The sequence below is a fragment of the Ovis canadensis genome, chromosome 10, assembly GCF_042477335.2.
Source record: "Ovis canadensis isolate MfBH-ARS-UI-01 breed Bighorn chromosome 10, ARS-UI_OviCan_v2, whole genome shotgun sequence".
Classification (NCBI taxonomy): domain Eukaryota; kingdom Metazoa; phylum Chordata; class Mammalia; order Artiodactyla; family Bovidae; genus Ovis; species Ovis canadensis.
Genome location: NC_091254.1, coordinates 48851344 through 48875604, shown reverse-complemented (window position 1 = coordinate 48875604; position 24261 = coordinate 48851344). Strand labels below are relative to the sequence as shown.

The following is a 24261-nucleotide window of genomic DNA, read 5'->3' as shown; positions in this document are numbered from 1 at the left end:
CCCCGCCCCCGCCCCGCCCTCCCCGCGTCTCACGCGCGGACAACCCCCACACGGATTAGAGAAGAGTTGTGTTTTCCGTGACCGAGTTCCAAAGAGCCGGTGCGTGCAGAACTTGCCCTTTCCAGGGCCTCTGTCTCCTTCAACCCTAGGAACTTGTGAGTGTCTGGAGGCATCTCCGGATGAGATCGGCGGGGGCCTCTCGGGCACCAGCGGGGAAAGAGACAGCCGCAGAACCGTGCCTCCACGCTTTCGTTTCCTGTTTGCTTTTAAGGCACAAAAGGACGATCTATCGATTCAGTTTCCTGCTGGACTGCCAGCCAGAAAGCGATAGATGAGAAGGCACGCGGACTTAACTCGGCAGTATTGTCTTCTGTTGTTGTGGCCTGTTACCCATCGCACCTGCAAGCTCCTTGAAATCAGAAGCACACTCTCAGAGTCGATGGACTCGCCCCAGAGTGACCAACGTGGCCTTGCCATTTGAAAGTGTATGTGGCTTGATGACCCTTCAGAACATGTCCTTTCTTCGAGCTAACTTCTCCTAGGTGTGGATGAGACACGTTGCAAAAAAAAAAAAAAAAAAAGGCAACATCTACTAAGGCAGCTCAAAGACTGTCGTGAACAGGTAAACTTATGGGCTTCTTGTTTAAATACCCTTGGTAGAATTAAGTTTTTGTGTTGACCCCAAAGATGGCATTAATTACTGGTTTTCAATTATACTTCTCACACACACACAAGAAATATTATTCAGAACTCATTATCAGTAATAAAGATACAAAACACCCCTACAGCTGTTCCATCCCTTCCTTCCAACCATATTTAAAAGTGAAGTTCCTGTAAATCATTCAGGTCTTTCTCTGCTTGGAAAGTAAGTTTGTTCAATCAATCAGAGGGAGACAGGCTAATGTAATATAAAGATCAGGTCAGAAAACTCTAACAGACAAATACACTTCTTCAATCAGACAAGATGATACAAGCAAGTGTATCAGACAGAGTGAGACTAGTATCATATGCTATAGCTTATATGCAGAATCCTGATACAAATGAACTTATTTATGAAACAGAAATAGGTCTTAGAGAAGTAACTTATGATTACCAGAAGAGAATGGTAAAGGGGAAGGATAGGTTGGAGTTTGGGATGGATATGTACACACTGCTATATTTAAAATAGATAACCAAAAAGGACCTACTGTATAGCATGGGGCACTCTGTGTAATACTCTGCAATAACCTAAATGAGAATTTTTTAAAGAATAGATACATATATATATAACTGATTCACTTTTCTGTACACCTGAACCTAACCCAACATTGTTAATAGACTATTTGTGCTTAGTTGCTCAGTCGTGTCCAACTCTTTGCAACCCCATGGACTGTACCCCACCAGGCTCCTCTATCCATGGGATTTTCCAGGCAAGAATACTGGAGTGGGTTGCCATTTCCTTCTCCAGGGCATCTTCCCAACCCAGGAATCAAACTGGGGTCTCCTGCATTGCAGGCAGATTCTTTACCAGCTGAGCTACCAGGGAATACTGCAATATAAAATAAAATAAATTTCTTTAAAACAGTATCAACAAGTAGAATGTGAGCTCTCACTCCTCCACTAAAGTGTCACAGCATGCACAATCCCAGGACAAATCCTTCACACCTCAATCCTTTGATAACCCTCTGGTCCCTGATTTTCTTAAGCGTCTCCTAAGGAGCCAGGCAAACAGGATGTGGTGACAGAAGAATATAGATGCACAGTGAAGACTTGAGAGACAGAGAAATGACCTGAAGGGAGAGAGTTTCATAAGAATCAAAGCAGATTTGGCTGGGGAAGGACGCTGATCACAAAAAGCTCTGAATATCTGGGGTTCATAGTATGCTTGAAATACACGTTAAAGGATTAGTCAGCATGCGGAATGCACATCTGGAACTTAGCAAGGTGCCAAAGCTAAGGATATAGAGTAGGGAATCATTCATTGAATCAGTGAGTATTTATTCAACCTCTCCTGTGTACTAGATCAAAGTGTTAGTCACTCAGTGGTGTCCGACTCTTTGCGACCCCCTGGATTGTAGCCCTCCAGGCTCCTCTGTGTATGGGATTGTCCAGGCAAGAATACTGGGATGGGTTGCCATTTCCTACTCCAGGCCATTCTCCTCACCCAGGGATCAAACCCATATCTCTTGCTTCTCCTGCATTGGCAGGAGGGTTCTTTACCACTAGGGCCACCTGGGAAGCCCAGGTGTCTATTTAGAAACAGACATTTCTAAATGGCAGGAATACAGCAATGAACGAAACAGAGTCCCTATCTCATGCTGATGTTTTGAGGAAGGAAAACAACAATAACCAAGTGTACAAATGATATAAATTCACATCACGAGGTCAGCCTGTTCTTTTTAATTGAGGGGAGGGCATCGGGGCAGGACAGGACAGGACAGGAGAGGCACTAGGGTGACTGGAGAACTCCTGCCTAAGAAGGCCCAGTAAGCAGATGCCTGGGTAAAGCACTGGGAGATGACCTTATGCAGAAAGAACCTACAAAGAGGGACAGAACTGGGGCAGCTCGCATTCCCTCCCCTGTCACCTGCATTCAGTGTAGTCCGATTCTTTTCCCTCTCCCAGTTCTCTCTCTGATCCATGTCCCACCCAACACAGACACAGGTTTGGAATTCCTGTGTCCTTTTACTGATGGTTTCATGGGGCCTGGAAGAGGTCGTCACACACAATAGGTGCTCGGTAAATACAGAGGAAGGAAGGAAGGACCGAGAGAGGGAGGGAGAAGAGAAGGAATGAGTAAATATCTGGAACATACAAAGAAGTGCAAACTCAAATATTATTCGTGATTCGAATGCCCACCCAAATGCTAATGATTTTATACACTGCCATAAATGTAAGGTTTTTTAATATGACAGTAATTACACCATGGACAATAGTATTTTTCAGTACTCCTATCATGGTGTAAACCTCATTTCTAATAATTTCCTGACTTTCCATTGTGAAGAACTATCTTCAGGTACTTAACCCAATGAATACTTACATGGGTATTTTAATTTTTCAAAAGTGTACAACCTTCAATGAATATCTGTTCATGAAACATCACCATTATGTATGATAAGAAGGAAATTTGAAAAATATATTCTAGGAAATGTTAGAGAAGTGTGAAGGTCGCTCAGTCGTGTCCAACTCTTTGTGACCCCATGGACTGCACAGTCCATGGAATTCTCCAGGCCAGAATACTGGAGTGGGTAGCCTTTCCGTTCTCCAGGGCATCTTCTGGACCCAGGAATTGTACTGGGGTCGCCCACATTATGGGGCGGATTCTTTACCAGCTGAGCCACCAGAGAAGACTTAGGAAATGTTAAGCTGAGCCTTAATGCTTTTATCAAATGCAGAACAATAAGAAACCAGAGCTTTCAGTCCCCCCTTTCATGGTAAGTCCAAGTCAGTAAGTAAGGGGGATCATAGGACCACCCTCTGAGCCTGTTTCAGTTGTGGAGATGGGCAGATAAAGCTGTTTGATTGCATGTGTTGGACTCCGCAGGACACAGAAAACAAGATTCCTTCTCATGACACCTGTTTTAACTTGCCCTGGTGCTTCCTTTCTTTTTCCCTGGATGACACACACCTGGTACAACATGGGCCCCAGCTTCCCCATCACTCTTAGGCGATGAAAATCTCCCAGTCCCTGCCAAACGATTCATTTTAGTAACTAAAAATCCTACCCAGGGTCATCATCAAAAAACACCAGTCCAGGGCTTCCCTGGTGGCTCAGTGATAAAAAATCCACCTGCCAATGTAGGGGATCTGGGCTTGATCCCTGGTCCGCGAAGATCCCACATGCTGCAGAGCAGCTAAGCTGTGCACCACAACCACTGAGCGTGTGCTCTAGAGTCTGCAAGCCACAACTATTGAGCCCAAGTGCCACAGATACTGAAGCCTGCGTGCCAAAAGCCTGTGTTCTGCAACAACAGAAGCTATCGTGATGAGAGGCCCTCACACAGCAATGAAGACTAGCTCCCTGCTCACTGCAAGCAAGGAAGAGTGCAGCCATTTTTGTTGTTTAGTTGCTGAGTCGTGTCCTACTCTTTATAACCCCATAGACTGTAGCCTGCCAGGCTCCTCTGTCTTTGGGGTTCTCCTGGCAAATATACTGGAGTGGGTTGGCATTTCCTTCTCCAGGGGATCCTCCCAACCCAGTGATCAAATCTGCATCTCCTGCATTGGCAGATTGTTTACCAATGAGCTACTAGGAAAGCCCATAAATAAGTGAATCTTAAAAACACACACAAAAAACACCAGTCCAATCCAGCGTAAAAATACCTAAATTTTTATTGTGGTCCATTCTCAGCCTCACACTGCAGTTTGGAAGCATAGCTCCAGGCTGAGGTTAACTTCCCCTGAAACAATTGCTTCATGATTTTACGAAGTGGAATGTTCCCGATTGCGCGTCTTTGAGTCAAGGGAAACAATTAATCGGTTCCTTCTGCAGAATGTTGGCCAGTTATAAAAAGACAAAAGTGTAACAAATCATTATTCCCTTGTTTCATGAGTCAGCACAAGACTATTTAACTTGGAAACAGAAAGATGACGATATTGTGGGCACACAGTTCAGTGAAGTCCTAAAGGATGAGTAAAACCATAAGCCAAGCAGAGAAAGGAAGACGGTATCTAAGGGAGAGGAAACAGGACCACAAATCATGGAATTAAAAATAGCAATAAAGCTGAGGAGCTTCTACAGTTGCCTTTGTAAGGGTCAGAGGGTAAAAGTCATGCAGAGCATAAAAAAAATACAACCATGTGGTCATGAAGCCTCTACACCACGAATATATGGAGTGACTGGAAGGACATAGGGAGTACCCTTTAGGCTTTAATCAAGTTAGGTGATCACAGCTACATTCTACAAAGACTCCTCAGGCACCAGAGGTTAGGATGACCGAAGAAGACAAGACTTAAGAACAAAACCAAGAAAAACTGGTCTCTGTGAGATTAAGTAAAATGCTTCAAGAAGGGAATCAAGAGTGCCAAGTTGCTGAAGTGCCCCCACTTGACAACAAGGAGGCCACTCTTGACTTAGTTTTTGCTCCAAAACCTACAGGGATCTGTAGGATCAACGGTCAAACTATCCAGTGTGGCATATAAGGCTCATCACAGTTTGCTGCTGCTGCTGCTGCTAAGTCGCTTCAGCCGTGTTCGACGGTGTGCAACCCCATAGACCGCAGCCCACCAGGCTCCCCCGTGCCTGGGATTCTCCAGGCAAGAACACTGGAGTGGGTTGCCATTTCCTTCTCCAATGCATGAAAGTGAAAAGTGAAGTCGCTCAGTCATGTCCGACTCTCAGCGACCCCATGGACTGCAGCCTACCAGGCTCCTCCATCCATGGGATTTTCCAGGCAAGAGTACTGGAGTGGGGTGCCATTGCCTTCTCCCATCACAGTTTAGCCCCCATCAATCTTCTCAAATTCTTCTGTGGCCACCCTGCCAACCCTGATACAGTCTGTGTCCAAGATCAGCTGATACTTAATATCAGCATTCATGGAATACTCACTACATGCCACGCACCAACTAAAAACCTTCTGTGATTCAGCTCATTCAGTCTTCCCAGCCACCCCGTGAAGCACATGAAGACCTCAATTTCAGCTTAAGAAAATGAAAGTAAACATCTTTCAGCTATGAACGGAAGAGCCTGATTTTGAACACAGGAAATGCAGCTGCAAAGCCCCAGCACTGTTCAGTGTTAACCTAGTCAGTCAGTTCAGTCGCTCAGTCATGTCCGACTCTTTGTGACCCCATGGACTGCAGCACACCAGGCCTCCCTGTCCATCACCAACTCCCAGAGCTTGCTCAAACTCATGTCCATTGAATCAGTGATGGCATACAACCATCTCATCCTCTGTCATCCCTATTTCCTCCCGCCTTCAATCTTTCCCAACGTCAAAGTTTTTTTCCAACGAGTCACCTCTTCACATCAGGTGGCCAACGTATTAGAGCTTCAGCTTCAGCATCAGTCCTTCCAATGAACATTCAGGACTGATTTCCTTTAGGACTGATTGGTTGGATTTCTTTGCAGTTCAAGGGACTCTCAAGAGTCTTCTCCAACACCACAGTTCAAAAGCATCAATTCTTTGGTGCTCAGCTTTCTATATAGTCCAAGTCTCTCTGTTAACCTAGTGTTTACAAAATGTGGTCACTTCACACTGCCTGACCTTCCCCATGGCCTCCACCTGCATTGTCCCACCTGCCTGCATCCTCCAGTCAACCCTCTCTTTCTGATAATCCCTAAGTTGTAGTCCTAGAATCACTACTTCCTGAACCTTTCCTGCACTCTTCAGTCTGAGTCATCCTATATAACCTGTATGTTGTACATTCACATTGGTACTTTAGTGCCAATCACATTTCTGTTCATCATATTTCATTTCTATTCATTGCAGCGCATGTCTCTTTGTACCTTAAGGGCCTAGAATTAATAAATGTTACTCAGATATTTAGAGTTAAATGAATGGCTGCATATAAGTGGATATTCACTTTACCCCTAACATCGGTCAGCAAGGTTTTATTTTGGGTTTTTGTTCTGTCCAAGATGCTTTTGGTTGCAAATAACTGATTACCTGACTAGCAGTAGCTAAACCAGTAAGGGTTTGTTTTTCTCACAGCGCAGAGGAAGGCTGTTCTTCTTCAAGATCAGCACCCCAGTGACATGGAGACCTCCCACTCCTTCCCATAAAATGGCCAATACAGCTCAACATTTCCACATTCGATGAAGGAAGAAGGGAAAAGGGAAGACTCCCACCCTCTCTGTTTTATGGGAAAAGTAGAATTTCCTGAGCACACTTCTGTTTCTCTCTCATTGGCCAAAATTCTTATCACATGGACACCCCGTAACTGTGAGGAAACCTCAAGAAAAGTGAGCACAGTTGTCCCTGGCTATGGGGGGCAGGATGGAGGTGGATTGGTTCCATGACCCCCCTGGTTTCCAAAATCCTTGGATGCTCAAGTTCCTTGTATAAAAGGACATAATATCTACACATAACCTACACACATCTTCTGTGTACTTTAAATCATCTATAAGTTTACCATCTGAGCCATGAGGAAAGTCCCTAATACTTTAGGCTGAACCAACAATCACTCATAAATTCTATATAGGTTATGTATAATACCTACTACAATGTAAATGTAATGTAAATTGCTAGCCCATGGAAATTTTAAATTTTGTTTTTTGGAACTTTCTGAAATTTTTTTCTAGTATTTTCAACCTACGGTTGGCTGAACCCTCAGATGTAGAACCTGTGAATACGGAGGGTCCGTGGGTTTATCTAGCCTTCCAAACCTCTGTGGCAGGTTCCAGCAAGAGAGATGAAATTTATGAGTGACTGTTGGTTCAGCCTACAGCTTTGCTCTAATCTACACAGCAAAGTTATGTTTGAATTATCTGTAGAAGTATTAGGGACTTCCCTCATGGCTCAGATGGTAAAGAATCAGCCCACAGTGTGGGAGACCCAGGTCCTATCCCTCGGTTGGGAAGATCCCCTGGAGAATGGCATGCAACCCACACCAGTATTCTTGCCTGGAGAATTCCATGAACAGAGGAGCCTGGTGGGCTACAGGGTATGGGATCGCAAATAGTCGGACACAACTGAGTGACTAACACATACTTTAGCAGTGTTAGAAAACAGCATAACTGGTAAGATTGTAAAAGCCTGAGTACTAACACGTCAAGGCACATTTTCTGAAGGATTAGGGGTAACGTTTTGTGCCCGTCACCTTTCTCTGCCTTGGGATGGGAATCGGAGCAGATTCTATGGTTTTTCTGCTCACTCTAACATAACCACGGTTCTGAGGTCTCTTTAAGTTATACAACATGATTTCATTTCTATAATTGGAACAAATACAGCCAAAATCATTATATAAAATTTCAACCTTCAATCCTCATGCAAAGGTCAGCTCTCTTCTTGCTGAAGCCATCAGCACCCCGCACTAGGGCAGATGGTCAAAGGCTGCCAGCCTTTGAGGGGAGCAGGTGGGGGTCTGCTCTCTCCCTGTCCCGCAAATAGTCAGATGTGATTGACCCCACACAGGCCAAAGCCCTGAGGCAAGAGAGGAAGAGGGTGGGCTGTTCTCCTTGACTGGGTGGTCCTGAGCCCCATGGCTCTGGCAGGGGAGTGAGTTCACCCTCTCTCTTCTTAACCCCTATTCCTGAGCATCTCTATTTGATAAGGCTCTCCCATTTCTGCTTTCCATCAGATCGCCTGACTTTGAGGGAGCATGGAGAGTCCACTGTCTTGGGTGAGGTTTGCTGGTCGCACAGGCTTTCTCTCCAGGCTTTCCCAGGGTGCCCAGCACCTGCCCTCTGCCCTGTGCAGTCTCCACTGCTGGTGAACCTAAAAAACCTTTAAAATGGTGAGTTTCGTGATATGTGAATTACATCTAACATAATAACAACATTGTAGTTGATGTGAAGCAAAGGCGTTCCCTGCATACTGTGTGCAGAACCCCTCTGGGCTCAAACACCTGTGAACGTGGCTCCCGTGATTTTCCTGGTGGGTCCAGTGGTTTATCTATTTAACCATCTTCTTAAGATGCTCTGGGCCTTTTCCAGAGTGGTTGGAACTGACATCTTTGCCCTCAAACACATACATGAACAAGATGAAATACAGGCTCCTTAGGAGAACATGCGAGTTCTACTTTGCACACTCATCCACGCCCTGCCCCCCACCTCACCAATGTGCTCTCCCCACCTCCCACCTCCCTTTCTGGGCTCTGCTCCAGCCCCATCAGATCAGCGCCCCCTGCTCTCTCACGTGGCCTTTGCCTGTGTCCTTTCTCCTCCAACGCCCACTCCTCCTTCAGATTCTGGAAGCCTGATGCCTCACAGGGCGCCACAGCTGTGAGCGAGCCTCGTGCCCACCTGCCTGCTGACTTACACCGTGTGTGTCTGTTCCCTAAGCTCATGGACCCCACGCTCCACCATCGAGGCCTCACACAGAGTGATCCTTACACAGAGGACCTGGTTTTCAACCAGAGAGGCCGGTGGCCCAGGCATGGCTTATCCAGCAACCACGTTCAATAATCAATTAGCCAGACAAGTGACAAAACTTCCCTTCTCTTCGTGCCGGTGTAGACGCAGTAGCTTGACTTCTATTTTTAGTTCCATTCAACATGCTTTGGGAAATGATGTCATGTTTCTGAATTAACGTTCCTGCCTTTGCTCCTTCCAAAGAGGGCATTATGCACCCCCTAGAGTAAAAGCATCAGGTAAAGCATGAGACTGTACACGCTTTACCTCATGCTTTTGAATCTGTTGTTAATGTGAGAGGTAGTTGTTAAGTTGCCAGAAATCCCAGATTGTTCATATATAACTGGGTCAAAGCCTGATTACCCAGGAAGAGCCTTAAGTGTAGTTGTGCTTCTGAACGGCAATGGGGTAATCAGAAAGAACTTCACATTAGAAAGGGAAAAAGTGACTCAGGCCCTCAGATTTTGTCAAGGTGACACATTTTGAGCTGTCTTAGCCATTTCAGGAATAATAAAACCACCCATGGCCTCTGAATTCCTCTTCTACTTATGTAATCTTTGATGAAACATCCTCTCTTGGAACATTTTATAGAAAATACAGGGACAGGGCGAGCTAACTATGGCAGTAGGTACATTAAAATGAATGTACCCCATGCTAATAATTAGGGTGAACTGAACTGAATGGAGTCTCGCCCTAGACACAACAGTAAGGAAACTTTTGACATAAACCTATAACTGCTGCTAAGTCTATAAAACGCTCCATCATAAAAATTGATTGCACTGGACATAAAAAAGGAAATGGTATGAGCAACGATACCATAATACACTCTAATACGCTCCATCCTTTTTTCTGTGTTTTCCGGCTATTTATATTTTTTCTTTTCTTTTAGGAAATTAACAATTTCCCTTCTGTTTTGCCCTTTATTTTACATGTTGCTTTTCTTCACTCTCTACCTGTCTCCACCCTCTACCCCCTTGAAAGTGAAAGTGAAAGTTGTTCAGTCATGTCAGACTCTTTGCAACCCCATGGACTATACAGTCCATGGAATTCTCCAGGCAAGAATACTGGAGTGGGTTGCCATTCCCTTCTCCAGGAAATCTTCCCAACCCAGGGATCGAACCCAGGTCTCCCACATGGCAGGTGGATTCTTTACCAACTGAGCTGTCAGGGAAGCCCTCTGCCCCTTCATGTGCGAACGAACTCATAGTCAGATTCTTGGCTCTCACACCTTTCCATGGGATGTCACCACTCCAAGCTCACCGCCTCACCTGTAGGACCCTTCCTTGGGGTTATGAGGAGGTGAAACGGACTATCACTGACCTGGGAGGGTCACGTGTATTCATACAATAAAAACACATGACAACCAGGATGCCCTAGGCATTGGCACTCTGACTAAGGGGCACAGTCCCCGGAGGGGTATGTCCCCCTCTGCCCGGGGGTGAGTCAGCTCACGGGAAACATCAATCAGGCAGGCACCGTAAGGAGGAGGCCTCACACCCTTCTTGTCGCCTTTATCCTCCCCTGTGCCCTCCTCTCTGGCTCTGGAGGTCAGTGCTGGAAAAACCATGAAGCAAGCCAGTGTGTCTCAGGTCCTCTTCAACCTTTGATCTGAACTTCAACTCTTCTCCTGACACACTCTGTGCTTGTATCCACTGCGTCCCCAGCACTGCTGAGCTCAGTAAACGTTACCCCTCCTAGGTGCAGGCTCTCTGCCAGGGGCTCAGAAATCAGACAGATAATGATCTTAATAACAGCTCCACTGCCCATTAGGAACTGAACGGCCTGTGTGCTCAGTCACTCAGTCTTGTCCGACTCCTTTGCAACCCCATGGACTGTAGCCCGCCAGGATCCTCTGTCCATGGAATTTTTCCGGCAAGAATACTGGAGTAAAAAAAAAAAAAAAAAGAATACTGGAGTAGGTTGCCATTTCCTCCTCCAGGGAATTTTCCTGACCCAGAGATCAAACCTGCATCTACTACATTGGCGCTCAGACTCTTTACCACTGAACCTCAAGGGCAGCCAAGACTAGAATGATGCAGAAATATCATTTCAACATAAAAGGGACAATGCTGAAATAAAGGCAAGCTGCTGAGTGCCACAGCGTGGCTTTCCATTAAAGGCTTTCCTGGACGAGCACCGCAGTCAGGAAAGAGACTGCTCTCCTGGGTGGCCCTCTGTCTAGACCGAGGTCTGGTCTTCTCTTCCCTCATTGTCTCTCCTCCTGAGCATACCCAGGCTCAGCTCCCATCAGCTGTATCCTTCACACACCCACCAGGCACACCCCTCCTGCGCACAAGGACCCCCTCCAAAGTGGCCCTGGGACTTCCATTCTGGTGCATTCCCCTGTGTTCCTGTGTGTTTAGAGATATCGTTTATTTTTCCTTCCATCTCTTTAACCTTCTTTGGAGAAGACCACACACACAGGGAGCTCCCAGCCAGCCCTCCCCCTCCAGCCCGAAGCACTGTGCTCTGACCCCTGCTGCTTCTTCCCCCAGTGGCTCAGCAGACACTTCCTGGCTCTCAAAGGAATTTTAATTTCTACCGCAGTGTGGGCCCTGGGATCAAAGGGCGGGAGGTGCGTCACTTACTGCCTCTGAAATCCTATCACCAAGACTGTTGTTCACTTAAAGCAGTCATTGGGATGTGAGAAATGGAAAATCATGTACAATAATAATAATCCGTGTGGCTAATGAAACACTTCCTAGGCACCAAACGCTTGTCATTTAATCTTCACTAAAATCCTATGCGGCATGTTTATTCCTATTTTACAGATGAAAAGGAGATTCAGAAAAGTTCTAACTGCCCCAGACCACATGCAGATCCCGCAAACCCATACCCTGTGCATATCTCCATGTGGGGCTGTTATTGGTGCTAACAGAGATGTTTATCCTGCGGAAAACGTGACTCCAGCGTGCATGCTATACTGTTCAAATAGGAGAAAGATTTTCATGTGCAAAAATTTCTGCGACTCCAGAGACAGATGTGGGGTTCACTATAAGGAAAAATATCCCTTATATTCACTATAAGGAAAAATAACAGTGCTTGTTCGTATTTACTTATCACCAACCACATGCTGACTCTTTCATATCCACTGTCATATTTAATTCCCAGAAGAATCTAACATTATCATCCACAATTACAAATCAGGACTCAGGACCCAGAGAGGGCAAGTAATTTGTCTGAAGTTTCCTTGCAAACACCAAGTGTCAAGACCAGAACCCGGGTCTCCATTCAATGTTCTCATTCTGTGCTGCACCCCAGAATTGAAGTAGAAGAGAAACATTTGCTTTGAGAGTCTAAAAATCTCGCAGAGTCAGCACACCTTAGGGACTGCATGCGTGCTTGACTGCTAAGTCGCTTCAGTTGTGTCCGACTCTTCGTGACCCCATGGACTGTAGCCCACCAGGCTCCTCTGTCCATGGGATTCTGCAGCCAAGAATACTGGAGTGGGTTTCCATACCCTCCTCCAGGGGATCTTCCCGACCCAGGGATCGAACCCATGTCTCTTATGTCACCTGCGTTAGGCAGGCAGGTTCTTTACCACTAGCACCACCTGGGAAGCCCATGCCTTAGGGGTAGGTGCCCTAAATTCTCTCCTAGGAGCTAATCACAATCTTGTATTCTCAAGCACGTGGCAGTTTTACAGTCTGGCCAGAGGTAGGCAGCACAAGAGCCCTCAGGCACATGCTGGGAAACACGTTTAAATGAATATGATAAATACGTGAGCATGCACTACAGAATAGAGACACAGACAATGCAGCCGAAAGGGTGAGATTGTACATTTCACTACTTCCGTTTCATTCATTATAGCCAGTTGAATTACTTGTTGAAAACTACGCTCCCCTACATATCTGAGCACCTCTGGGAGTTCTTGAAGAATAGGCCTGCTGCAGTCCATGGAGTCGTAAAGAGTTGGACATGACTTAGGGACTAAACAACAACATATTTAGCTGTGAAGTAGTGTCTCAAACAGAATCCCTAGACCATAATTTGATTAAACTAACATCCTCTGGTCAGAAGGATTTGAGAAATGAGTTTATTTATGAAAAACAAATGGGAATCTTTTTTATTTTGTCATATTTTATCTTTAACATTTCTTGCTTACATTCATTAAAGTTTTTTTTAAATTTCTTATTTTATTTCATTTCCAAATGTTTGGACTTGGAGTGATAATGTCAATGAATGATCACTTCAAAAGCATTGTGTTTTATGTCTGTGCAGTCAGTGCCACAATAACTTGAAAATATGAATTATAGAAACTGTGCCCACAAAATTATAGATCTGTGAATTTGTGAAAAACACCTTTCTGGGTTTTTCCTTTGCTTTGTATAAAAAGGGATCATGCTACAGCCTTCCTCATATGGAAGGTTTACAAATAGCTTCATGCATTTGCTGTTTGGCGGACAATGATAGTAGTTGGCAGGCAACCACTTGGAGGGGACACAAAGGAAATGCTAGTTAGAAATAGGTCAAGAGAGAATTTTTTAAGGAAAATTGGGAATGAATCCATAAAAAACAAAAATGACTGAATTTTATATGACTACTGTAACTGAATGGACCCTTCCTCTGTTAAAATCCTACATTTTGCTCATTTTCCAAACCATTTCAAATTTTCTCTTGATAAGGATTTTATTGGATAAATTAGATAGTTATAAAATAGAAAAGATATCTATTTACTGACAGCTTCTGAAAATGAATATTTCTGAAGAACCAAAGACAAGATTTTTAACAGAGAAAGCATAGAATAATAGTCATATGAACAGCTGTGCTTTTTTTTTTTCAGAATTCACTCAAATCTAAATCCTCCCCCCCAAAAAACCTATGATTGTTCACTATTTCTATAATCTTTATAAATATAACAGCTAAGTAATTTTGGCTGATTCATGTTGATGTTTGATAGAAACCAACACAATACTATAAAGCAATTATCCTTCAATTAAGAATAAATACTTTAAAAAAATAAAATATAATAACTCATCAATGAAAAAGCTATTAAGGGCAATTAAGTGTACTTCAGAAAACATATACTTAATGTTATTAGCAATTGCAATTTATATGTGTGTTTGTCTTTTAAGACGCTGGTCACTTTCTTGTTTTCTAAATATTTTCCCCACTGCCCCGAATCCTTTCCCCTCTGACTAATCCTGTTAATTAATTCCTGTTGCCACTGAGTTGATCTGTTATGAAGTATGACTTAGCCTCGCCCCAGCATAACAACACTCAGTACTTCAAGTCCAAAGTCTTCGTAGACTCACCTTTCCCACCTCATCCCCACCCCTCCTTCCTGGGCATCCTCCCAGAGCCCTGCAGCCATGCTTATATCCTTATACCTTCTTTTGCACATTTCTCTGAACATTTTGCTTTAAAGACATTAAAGAGGAAAAAAAAAAAAAAAACCACCAACAACTAGACGTGACTTAACCAGTCAACTGAGTGGACTTAATCCATAAATAATCCATTCTATGAATTTAAAGAATGGGCTAAACCTGACTAACCCTTTGAGCAGCCTTTGCTAAACAGTTGTAAGTAAACTGGGTAACGTTCATGGTATTTATACTAAAAATACATTAGCACAATTTTCTGTTCCAGAACAGGAAACAAGGATTTTGAATCATCTCTTATTGTAACATGACCTAAGAATGCAAAGAATATGATGGCAAGGTACACAGCTACTAAAATGCAGACATAAGGATGACCCTCCCAGTGTTTGCCTTTTTCAGTGACTGTGGGCTGAGAAGCCTCCAGTTCTCTGCAAGGCACGTGTTCTGCTTGCCAGCCCTCTGAACTCTTCTTCTGGGGCTCAACTGAAGCTTTAAGCTAAGCCTTCCCTAGTTTAAAAAAAAGGACAATATAAGTGTATGATGGGTCTGTAGTTCTACACAGAACCATCACATTTGCCTCCATCTTCTCCATGCAGGTGAAAGGAACAAATTAAATAGTGTCTGAAATATCTTCCTCTGGGACTCTACATTCAGCCACCACTTTCTTGCAACATGAGAAAGGTTAGTTAATTAATTTATTTATTTTTCTCTTTCTGTGGGCAGTAGGGAGCAGGTGACCATTTAATTTTATGTCAAAATGTCAGATTGTTAGGCTATGCCTTCAGATGCCAGTTGTCACAATCATAGGCAATCCCTTTTATACATTTTTCTGTTTTTAATATTTTCTATGATTCTTCAAGGGATGTTTTTTTTCTATTCAGTCTTTGAAGGCTTTTTCTACAGCAGCTACTTAACTTGGCCTAGAATCCCAGGGACGGGGGAGCCTGGCGGGCTGCCATCTATGGGGTCGCACAGAGTCGGACAGGACTGAAGAGGCTTAGCAGCAGCGGCAGCAGCAGGAGGTGCTGCAGGTTTCAGATTGCATTTGGCTTTGCCTCTGGAAAGAATTAGCGTTTTGTTTCTATGTTGTTTTTCTGTGGCTATTGCTTGCAATCATAACAAACTAGAAATTAAGAACCATTTATATTAAAGTATCATAAACAAATCATTTTGCCTACTGCTTAATTAAAAAAAAATAATAATCTTGAGTCAGTTGGGCTAAGTTACCATTTCTATATGAGATTCCCTCTCCCTCCACCCCTCCCCCAGGAGATTCAGTAAATGAGATAATTTAAAACTGCGTTTCTTGCTGGGTAATAGACTAACATTATTATTATTCTCAAGGAAAAGCTATCAGTTGATTTTTCAATGGAGTGGACCTTCGTGAGCAGTGTCTAAAGGGCAGTGATTCCGACCCCTGTGTATTTTCAATGACACGTGTATTTCTACAGCTGAGACAGTTCCTGGTCTCCCGTCGGTGATTCTGTGACTGCACCGAACCTGTCCTGGGTCCACATATGGGTCCTCCTTCCCTGACAGGAGCCTGCCTGGAGGGGGACAGCCCTCGGGACTCCCTAGGGACCGTCCTGCAGTTTACGAAGCTCCCCAACACACACATCTGCACCCCCAGGGCTCTGCTGCGAGGACCAGGGGAAATAGGACATTTAGGGTTTGCTTCAACATGAAAAGGCAAAGAAAAAGAGAGACAGGAATACCTGTGGCTGAATTATGACAACTGCTGAAATCTGCCCACTGGGTACAGGACGCTCACTGTAATAAACAGTTCCCTCTGCTTCTCTGGACACCTGAAATTCCCCATGATAAAATTTTTACCACAAGGCAGAGGGGTACCAAGGCTGAGCAGAGGACTTCTGCTAATTCCAGGGGAGGGGGATGAGAACCAGCACCCTCCGTATGCACCAGCACCCTGCAGGGGGCCACTCTCCACCCGCTCTGGGCCCCAGACCAGCCTGTGTAGACCATCAGTGGTGTCTCCAGGATGCTCCCTGGGCCCTCTCTTTGCCTCTTGCACTTCCTGTCTGATGGCCAGTGACACTCCATAAGCCCCTCCCCAAAGAGAGCCCAGCGCAGGTGGAAACGGAGGGGCTGACAGTGATGGGAAGGGACACCCCGCCACCAATAAGAGGGACAAGACAGACCGGTCTGCAGCTGCTCTGTAGGCTGCGGCGGCAGTGGTGGTGATCGCGGCACCCCCCAGGGCACCTGCATTGAGGACAGGTGCTCAGGTTGTGGGTGGGGCTTTGTGCGGGCTTCTGGAGGATGGAAGGATGAGAGCCGCATCAGATACAACATAAGTGTCTTACATTCACAGGCTCTCATCTAACATTTTTATGGGCATTGTTTTCCCTAAGGCTGCATGACTAGAAAATGGGATTCAGACCAAGTATGTCTGGCTCCAAAGTCTACACTCTTTCCATTACACGATTTGTTTTCTCTTAAAACAAATGGGTGTCTGTGTTTGTGGAGGGTGTTTGTGGAGTTGGTCTTGTTTTGTTTGGATGCGGAAGTATGTGTCTAAGGAAGAGAAAAGATGTAGAAAGGACAGGATGGGACCCACCGTCCCCTCTCTGGCCACATGAGAGGGGCCGGTTTGGAGCCTGTGAAGACAGAGGGTGAAGGACCAGTGCCATGAAACCCTGGGTGGGAATAATTCCAGGCAGCAATGCCTCTCTCCCAGGAAACAAAATCAGCACGGGCTTGAGAAGAAGGCATTCCTCTTCCTGACCTCCAGTCCACAGGTGGCAGTCACTTTGGTCCCAAGGGGTCTGTTGGGTTAAAGTCTTACAGAGGCACCACCTACAGAGGTCATGACAAGTGCCCCTGACCCAGAGGCTCAAGTGGAAAGAACATAAGCAAATTCGTTCCTGAGACCATAGGAGATGTCACCGCCCCAAGGACACCCAGAAATAGCCGGGGAAGAAGTTAAGCCAACAAGAAGAGCATCAGGGTTAAGGTCTTATCAACAGGTGAAGATCTGGAGTCATGGAGACGTGGGTGTAAATATGAATTGACCTTATTTACACTCACGAACTTCTGAAACCTAGGAGGGGCGGCATAATCGCTTAAGTACTTGCTCTTTCTCTGGACTCCACCTTCCCAGCTCAATCCCTGGCTGACTGCCATCAGATCATAGCTCCATCAGAAGTCAGGGCTGGCTGGTTTGCTTGGCCCTCTACTGCCCACTACTGCTCTTCCCCACTGGGCTTAGTCTTCATACACTTGGACTCAGCTAGTCTGCCTCCTCTCCTGCTCTCTGGACCCTGCTGTCTTACCTGAATCTTTACTCCTCCTATTATGGCATAATAGGAAATAAATATTTGCTCTTTGCCTCTGAGTCTTGGCACAAAACTCCTAAAACTCTCGGAATTCCCTGAGAAAACAGTGTTTTTTGTATGCTGATGAGGTAGCTCAAGGCAGGGCCCCTAGATAGCTTCAGATGGGGAGGGAGGACTCAACCCTGTGATTAGAGGGTTGGAGTTTTCTGACCCTTCTAATCTCCATGGAGGGGGAAGGACTAGAGTGAGTTCAATCAGTCAATGATGTAATCAGTCACACCAATACGGACACTTTGCTGGGAATTCAGAAACAACCACTAAGCTACAGGAACTTCCAGGCTGGTGACCACATGGAGGTGCTGGGGTGTGGGGGCCCCCAGACAGGGCCTGGGAGCTCTACACATGTGCTGCCCCCAAATCTTGACCCATGATCTTGACAAGAGCTCTTGTCTCTTCCATGAGCAGTTACAATAAACAGTAATTGTAAGTAAAGCACCCTCTGGGTTCTGGGTCAGTCTAGTGAGTTATTGAACCCAAGGGAAGGGGTTCTGGGAACCCCTGAATTTGTAGTTGGGGTGTCCCAGGGATCCCATTCCCATGGGCACCTGAAGTGGAAGCAATCCTGCGGGACTGTCTGTGACATGGGGTCTGTGCTAACTCTGGGAAGTTAAGTGTCAGAATCAACTTAATGTTGCTGAACTCCCAGGAGGTCCTGGAGAATTAGGGAACTGATTGTTGTAGGAGAGATGACTCAGCCCCCATCCTCATCGGGTTGTTGACATTCATCTTAGATGTCCTGGCAGTTCTGACACTGCCAGGTGGCCAGGACACTCTCCCAGCCTCAGTGGAGAGACTGACATAGGAGCAGCACTAAGAGGTCAGTGGGGGGCCTCCTCCACGCAGCCTTCCTGGCAGAACCACCCTGGTTGCTCACCTGGGAGGTGACCACAAACTGCAGTGGGCCTTCCTGCCTCTGTTCCTGGCCTCCACACACCAGCTGGAGGGATCCTTTTACAAAGGAAGTCAGATCATGCCTCTCCCCGCAGTGGGTCCCCATCTCCTTCACGCTTCCTCTTTAACTGTGACTTCAGCTCCCTGGCCCTAAGTCCCTCCCCGCCAGCCCACCAGCCTCCTCCCTGTTCTTGGAACATTCCAGGCAGCACCCACCTACAAGATCTACACAGTCTGGAACATTCTTCCCTGAAAGAGCTTATGACTAATTCCCTCACCTCCTTCAACTGTCTGCTCAAATGTCACTTCCAAGAGGTTCGTCTTGACTATCCTATTTAAAACTGTGAGTGACACACGTTCCTATGAAACCCCGTAGACTCCCACCTCCTTTTCATGCTCACCGGTCTTTTGTTCCATCACGTGAGGTACGACTTAGTGACTAAACAACAACAAAAATGAGGTACCCTGTAATTTAATTAGGTATTAGGTTTATTGTGTACTTTCTGTCTTCCCCCTGTTAGAGTAGAAAATTCATCAGAGTCAATACCTACATCCATTTCATTCCCTTACATATTCTAAAAGCCTGGCCTAATAAATGCCCCACACACGTTAGCTGAAGGAATGACTTTGTGATGAGCAGGATCCTATGGGGTCTTCGCAAAACAGACCTCCCTCGCTGTCTCTGCAGGTCCTCCGCCTGCCTTTGTAGTAAAACTCTAGGCTCTTATGTTTTCCCTGAGTCCCAAAGAGTAAATTTAACCAAAGAAGTGAGAAAATGTAGGAAGAAAGGAAACAGTCAAGCAAGACAAAATAATAGTTTAGTCGCTGAACAAAGTTGAAGACCTTTAGTTCCACCTCAAGGGCTGTAGCGGAGAAGGCAATGGCACCCCACTCCAGTACTCTTGCCTAGAATATCCCATGGACGAAGGAGCCAGGTAGGCTGCAGTCCATGGGGTCACTAAGAGTCGGACACGACTGAGCAACTTCCCATTCACTTTACACTTTCATGCATTGGAGGAGGAAATGGCAACCCACTCCAGTGTTCTTGCCTGGAGAATCCCAGGGACGAGGGAGCCTGGTAGGCTGCCGTCTATGGGATCACACAGAGTCGGACACGACTGAAGTGACTTAGCAGCAGCAGCAGCAAGGGCTGTAGAGGATATTCTGAGCCTTGTTCTTTGAGCTGTTTTGCAGCTGCTGAATGAAACCCCACCAGGCGGGAGAAGTTAACTGCATGCTGTCCAGAAGCACATAGACCCCAGATGAGGTGAAACCAGGTTGATACGCTGACCCTGATTACCTTACCATCAACAAAATCAGAAGAAAGGTCCATGAGTTCACCACACAGCCCATATCTCTCTCCTTCACCCTGTCTTTATGAACCTTTCCCTGAAAGCTTTCAGGGAGTTCAGACTTAAGCACCAGCTGCCTGGACTCCTCACTTGCAGTGAACGCTGCCCTTTCCTTCACCTTGATCCCGGGGTCAGCACATTCACTTTACTGCGTGTGGGTGAGAGGATTCATTTGGTTCAGTTAACAGTGTGGAGGGTCCTAACTGAAAGGCTGCATTGTGGTCCACTGGGAAGGTGGACACTGGACATCAGATGGACCCTGGAGGAGGAGAGGCCAGTCCAGCCATTCTGGGCTTGTACCTGACCAGGGCTCTCTCTCAATCCTTAACCAAAGTTCAGAAGCTCCTCTGAGCTCTCTTTTCAACGAGTCTCATCCTCAGGCTCTATCTTTGAATGGCCTGGCCCAGTTTTAGCAAGAATCCCGCTGTCAGTATAAAGAGACCTCCTCCCTCTTGAGGTCTGAGTAGCCTCCATGTCTGACCAAAGTCCTCCCCACCCACCCTTGACACTTGAGCACCCTGGCCTGCTATCAGCAAGTCAGTTCAGCCGGGGTCCCTGCCCTTGATGTCTCGTTAATTTGCCATCCACTAACTCCCCTCTCTCTGCTCATTGGCTGTAAATACCCAGCTCTCTATGCTGTATTCTGAGTTAAGCCAGATCTCTTCCACAATTGCAATAGGTATCAAGTCTTAAATAAAGACTTCCTTACTGTTTTAATAAGTGTCAGGGTAATTTTTTCTTTAAAACCCTGGGAGTTTGAACAAGTCACATAACTTCAGTTTTCTCATCTCATCAATCCACTAAGATAGGATCTTTTAGACATTGTCACCAGCCTGAATCAACCCCAAATGGACCAAGCGCTTTAGCACCCTGTACCTAGAACTGTTTCTTCAGCACCCTAGGGGACAGGTTCCCCAAATCTGGTCCACCTCTCTGTATCCTGGAATCTGCTCTTTGCACAGTAACACACTGACACTCCAGAGGTCCCCTGGACACAATGGAAGGGAACCAGTCCCAAAGCACCCTTCAACAAGGGAGACCAGGGACTTCCCTGATGGTCCACAGGGAGGGGGACCCAGGTTCCATCCCTGGTCAGGGAACTAGAGCCCACATGCAACTAAGAGTTCACATGCCCTAACTACAGAGTTCACATGCTGCAACTGAAGATCCCTCATGCTGCAACTAAGATGCATTGCAGCTAAATAAATTAATTTTTAAAAAAGAGTGATACCAACTCAATTTTCAGGTTAATATTCAGATGGTATAGTCAATAATATGCCTGCTTTTATCTTAGCAGAACATTTTAAACTGCTTATCACATAGACAACCTTCTTTTCCTAAATACTCACATAAATCCAGTGTGCTGGGAAGGCTCTGTGTGTTAACACAGTGGGTACACACGCCCCCTGAGCACTCAGTTACAGTGCCCTAGGTCAAGCCCACCCCAGATCCTTCTTAGCTTTAAAAATTATTATCTTGCCCCCTGAGCAAAAAGACCAGGCAATCAAGTTTTACACAGTAAGGGTCTTAATGAGACAAGTTTTAAATATCTTAATAAAAATGTGTTTATAAAATAATCTTAAGATGCTTTGATAATGAACATATACTCTGTGTATTTATAAATGCTGCTGTATGCAGTCACTGACATTTTAGCTTTAAGGAAATTATAACTTCTGAGGAAATTCTAAAGAGCCCAAAGCCTACAGGATGTCAATCTCTGGAAAGATATTCTCAAAGTTAATTTATACTTTGTTCTAGCTAAAAACAGATTGGAGCACCTAGTGACTGCAAAGATGATCCAATCTGTTGGGGTTTTTTCACTGTCTCTTAGATGCTTCAAGTCAATCTTAATTGTTGAAAATATATGCTTAGTGTCAGCATCAAAGTGTCTGTGTCATCACTGCTATTTAAAATAGATTTATACATGAAATTATTTCTAACAAATCTACTAACTGATAAGCTGAGTGAAAATGAGTTAACATTTAATTGGAAAAAAAATCTACTTTCAAAACAAGAGGAAAGCACTATACGGAAGCAGTTTGCTGCTGCTGCTGCTAAGTCACTTCAGTCATGTCCAACTCTGTGTGATCCCATAGACGGCAGCCCACCAGGCTCCCCCGTTCCTGGGATTCTCCAGCCAAGAACACTGGAGTGGGTTGCCATCTCCTTCTCCAATGCATGAAAGTGAAAAGTGAAAGTGAAGTCACTCAGTCGTGTCCAACTCTTAGCGACCCCATGGACTGCAGCCTACCAGGCTTCTCCCTCCATGGGATTTTCCAGGCAAGAGTACTGGAGTGGGGTGCCATTGCCTTCTCCAATGGAAGCAGTTTAGAAGGTAAAAAAAAAAAAAGAAAGGAAAAAATCCACAGAAAATACTGTGATAGCATTTGTATGATGCTATATAAGGGTTCCTCTATCAAGCTTAAACAATTTAGTGTCAGAAATAGCGAGAAAATTCATCTCAGATGACTTCTTATAATATTAGAAATAACCAAAAGTTCCAGTTTGTCAAAACTCAAACCCATTAAGTAGTCTCTGTACCTATGTTCTTCTCACATTTAAATAACAATGAGTCACAAGTGAATCTTGATTTGTTAAGAAGTAAGTTCAATTGAAAAGGTTACTCTTGAACTTCCTCTGTCTAATGAATAAAGGTTTTCAAAAGGTAAATGAGAAAAAAACAAATATTGGGTTCTCCCAATGTTTCAAATTGGAAAGTCAAATTTAAAAAGACCTTTTATTCATCGATGTCATTGGATTACAAGATGTGAGGACTTACCTGATATCTATGGCCCTAACTTTTTGATTATTGACCACACTACTTGAATACAGACATCAAAAATCAATGAGAGTCTTTTGTTATAAGAAAAAAGCAACACAGAGAAATTTAAGGAGTAATTCTACAGATCAGTGATGCGATATGGTTTTGCATATACCCTCAAGCTTTTAAAATAAGTTCCTATAAAATAGCAACTAAATTTGCAAAAAGGAGCAAATGTTATCTTTTATCTTCATAGTTTATAAAGGAAAAGCAGAGAGTCCGCTGTCTTCTCTCAGCTTATCTGATACAATTCCAAGTACTTGACAGTTGTTATTTAATATTTTCCAAATAATCACAGGCCAGTGAAAGGCACCAATACATACATTTTATGAGGGAGAAAATAGGACACATCGAGTCACCTGTCCACTGTAAGAGCCACACCAGGAAACAGAACCCAGAACCATCTGGGAAATGGAAGGAGTGATCGTCAACCCGCGGTGCAAGTGTCTACCCGCACAGTCCCCATTAGAACCAACGTGTCTGGGGTTGATTCACTTTTACCTTGAGAGAGCATCCCTCTGTTTTTGCCAACAAATGTTTCCTATGTGAAAACCCAGCAAGCTTTGAATCTCAGTGCAAAGTGCCATAATTTTAAACATTCACTCATTTACCTATTATCCTGGGTCTCCATTATCACTTGTCTTGAAATATCTGTCTGGGAAAACCATGAAAATATTTTTCCTCCTTCCAAGTCGTTCCCATAAGCGTGGACTCCAGTCCAGCTTGCCTGGCCAGCAGAAGGGCTGTTTCCCCCTCAGCGTCCATTCATCATCTGATGTGGGAAAGCATCGCTGTGTTTGGTGTTTGCACTCCTTACAGCAGGGCTCTCCCGTCTCAGTGTCGTCTCCCTGGGTTACGCCTGCTGATCAGCAGCCCACGGGCCTTCTTCAGGTAAAACTGATCAGCTAATGGGTTCTGGCTTTTCCCCAAAGCAAAGAGGAGCTATTTTCATCTGAGAATCTTCCTTATTTCTTTCTGCAGGAGGTGGGGAAGATGTTGTGGATGTTCTTGGGCTCCGTGCTCCTTGCCCTCATCTCAGCAGACGTACGATACTCTCTGGAAAGTGCCCTTCTTCTTGCTCTGGTGATACCTGCATCTTAGCATCACTTCTGGGATCCTGAAAGAAAAACCAAGGGAGGGTAAAAAAGGAGTAGGGGAAAGTCCTCCCAGTAAAGGCACAGATGAGGCAGCTCCTCGTGGCTGACAGCCACAGTGCTGAGCTCCAGGGACTTTCTAATTATAAGCTGCTGCTCGTGTCAGAGCCCTGCCTAGGAGCATGGCACCTGGTCTCCACTCACCACCGGCAGACACACGGCCGTCGCTATAAATAAAAACACATCCACGTAACTTAGTTCCATGTTCTCACTCCCTACGCATTTCTCCTCATCCCTCCAGTTCCCTGGCTTCTTCCAAGAGGAATATGTGCTTCGCACAATGTACCTTTTCTCAGGAACAGAACCCCAAGACCCAAGCCTGTGACTTTATACATGATAACTCACATCTGAAAATGAAACATCTATGTTTAATA

The 24261-nt window shown here is 45.1% G+C and overlaps 1 protein-coding gene and 1 long non-coding RNA gene across 3 annotated transcripts in view; one reads left to right on the top strand and one right to left on the bottom strand.

Annotated features, from left to right (window-relative positions):
• The window catches only part of SACS (sacsin molecular chaperone), an 81426-nt gene that overhangs the window by 41870 nt on the left and 15295 nt on the right, over positions 1–24261 (bottom strand). For both annotated transcript variants that reach the window (XM_069602293.1, XM_069602295.1), the window contains exon 2: positions 23345–23850. In XM_069602293.1, the coding sequence (XP_069458394.1) occupies positions 23345–23364 (20 nt within the window). In that variant the 5' untranslated portion in view covers positions 23365–23850. The remainder of the gene's footprint in view (positions 1–23344; positions 23851–24261) is intronic.
• LOC138446896 (uncharacterized) lies at positions 25–24080 on the top strand. Its single transcript, XR_011259590.1, has 3 exons — positions 25–622; positions 8221–8376; positions 23715–24080. It is a non-coding gene; the product is annotated as an uncharacterized lncRNA (long non-coding RNA).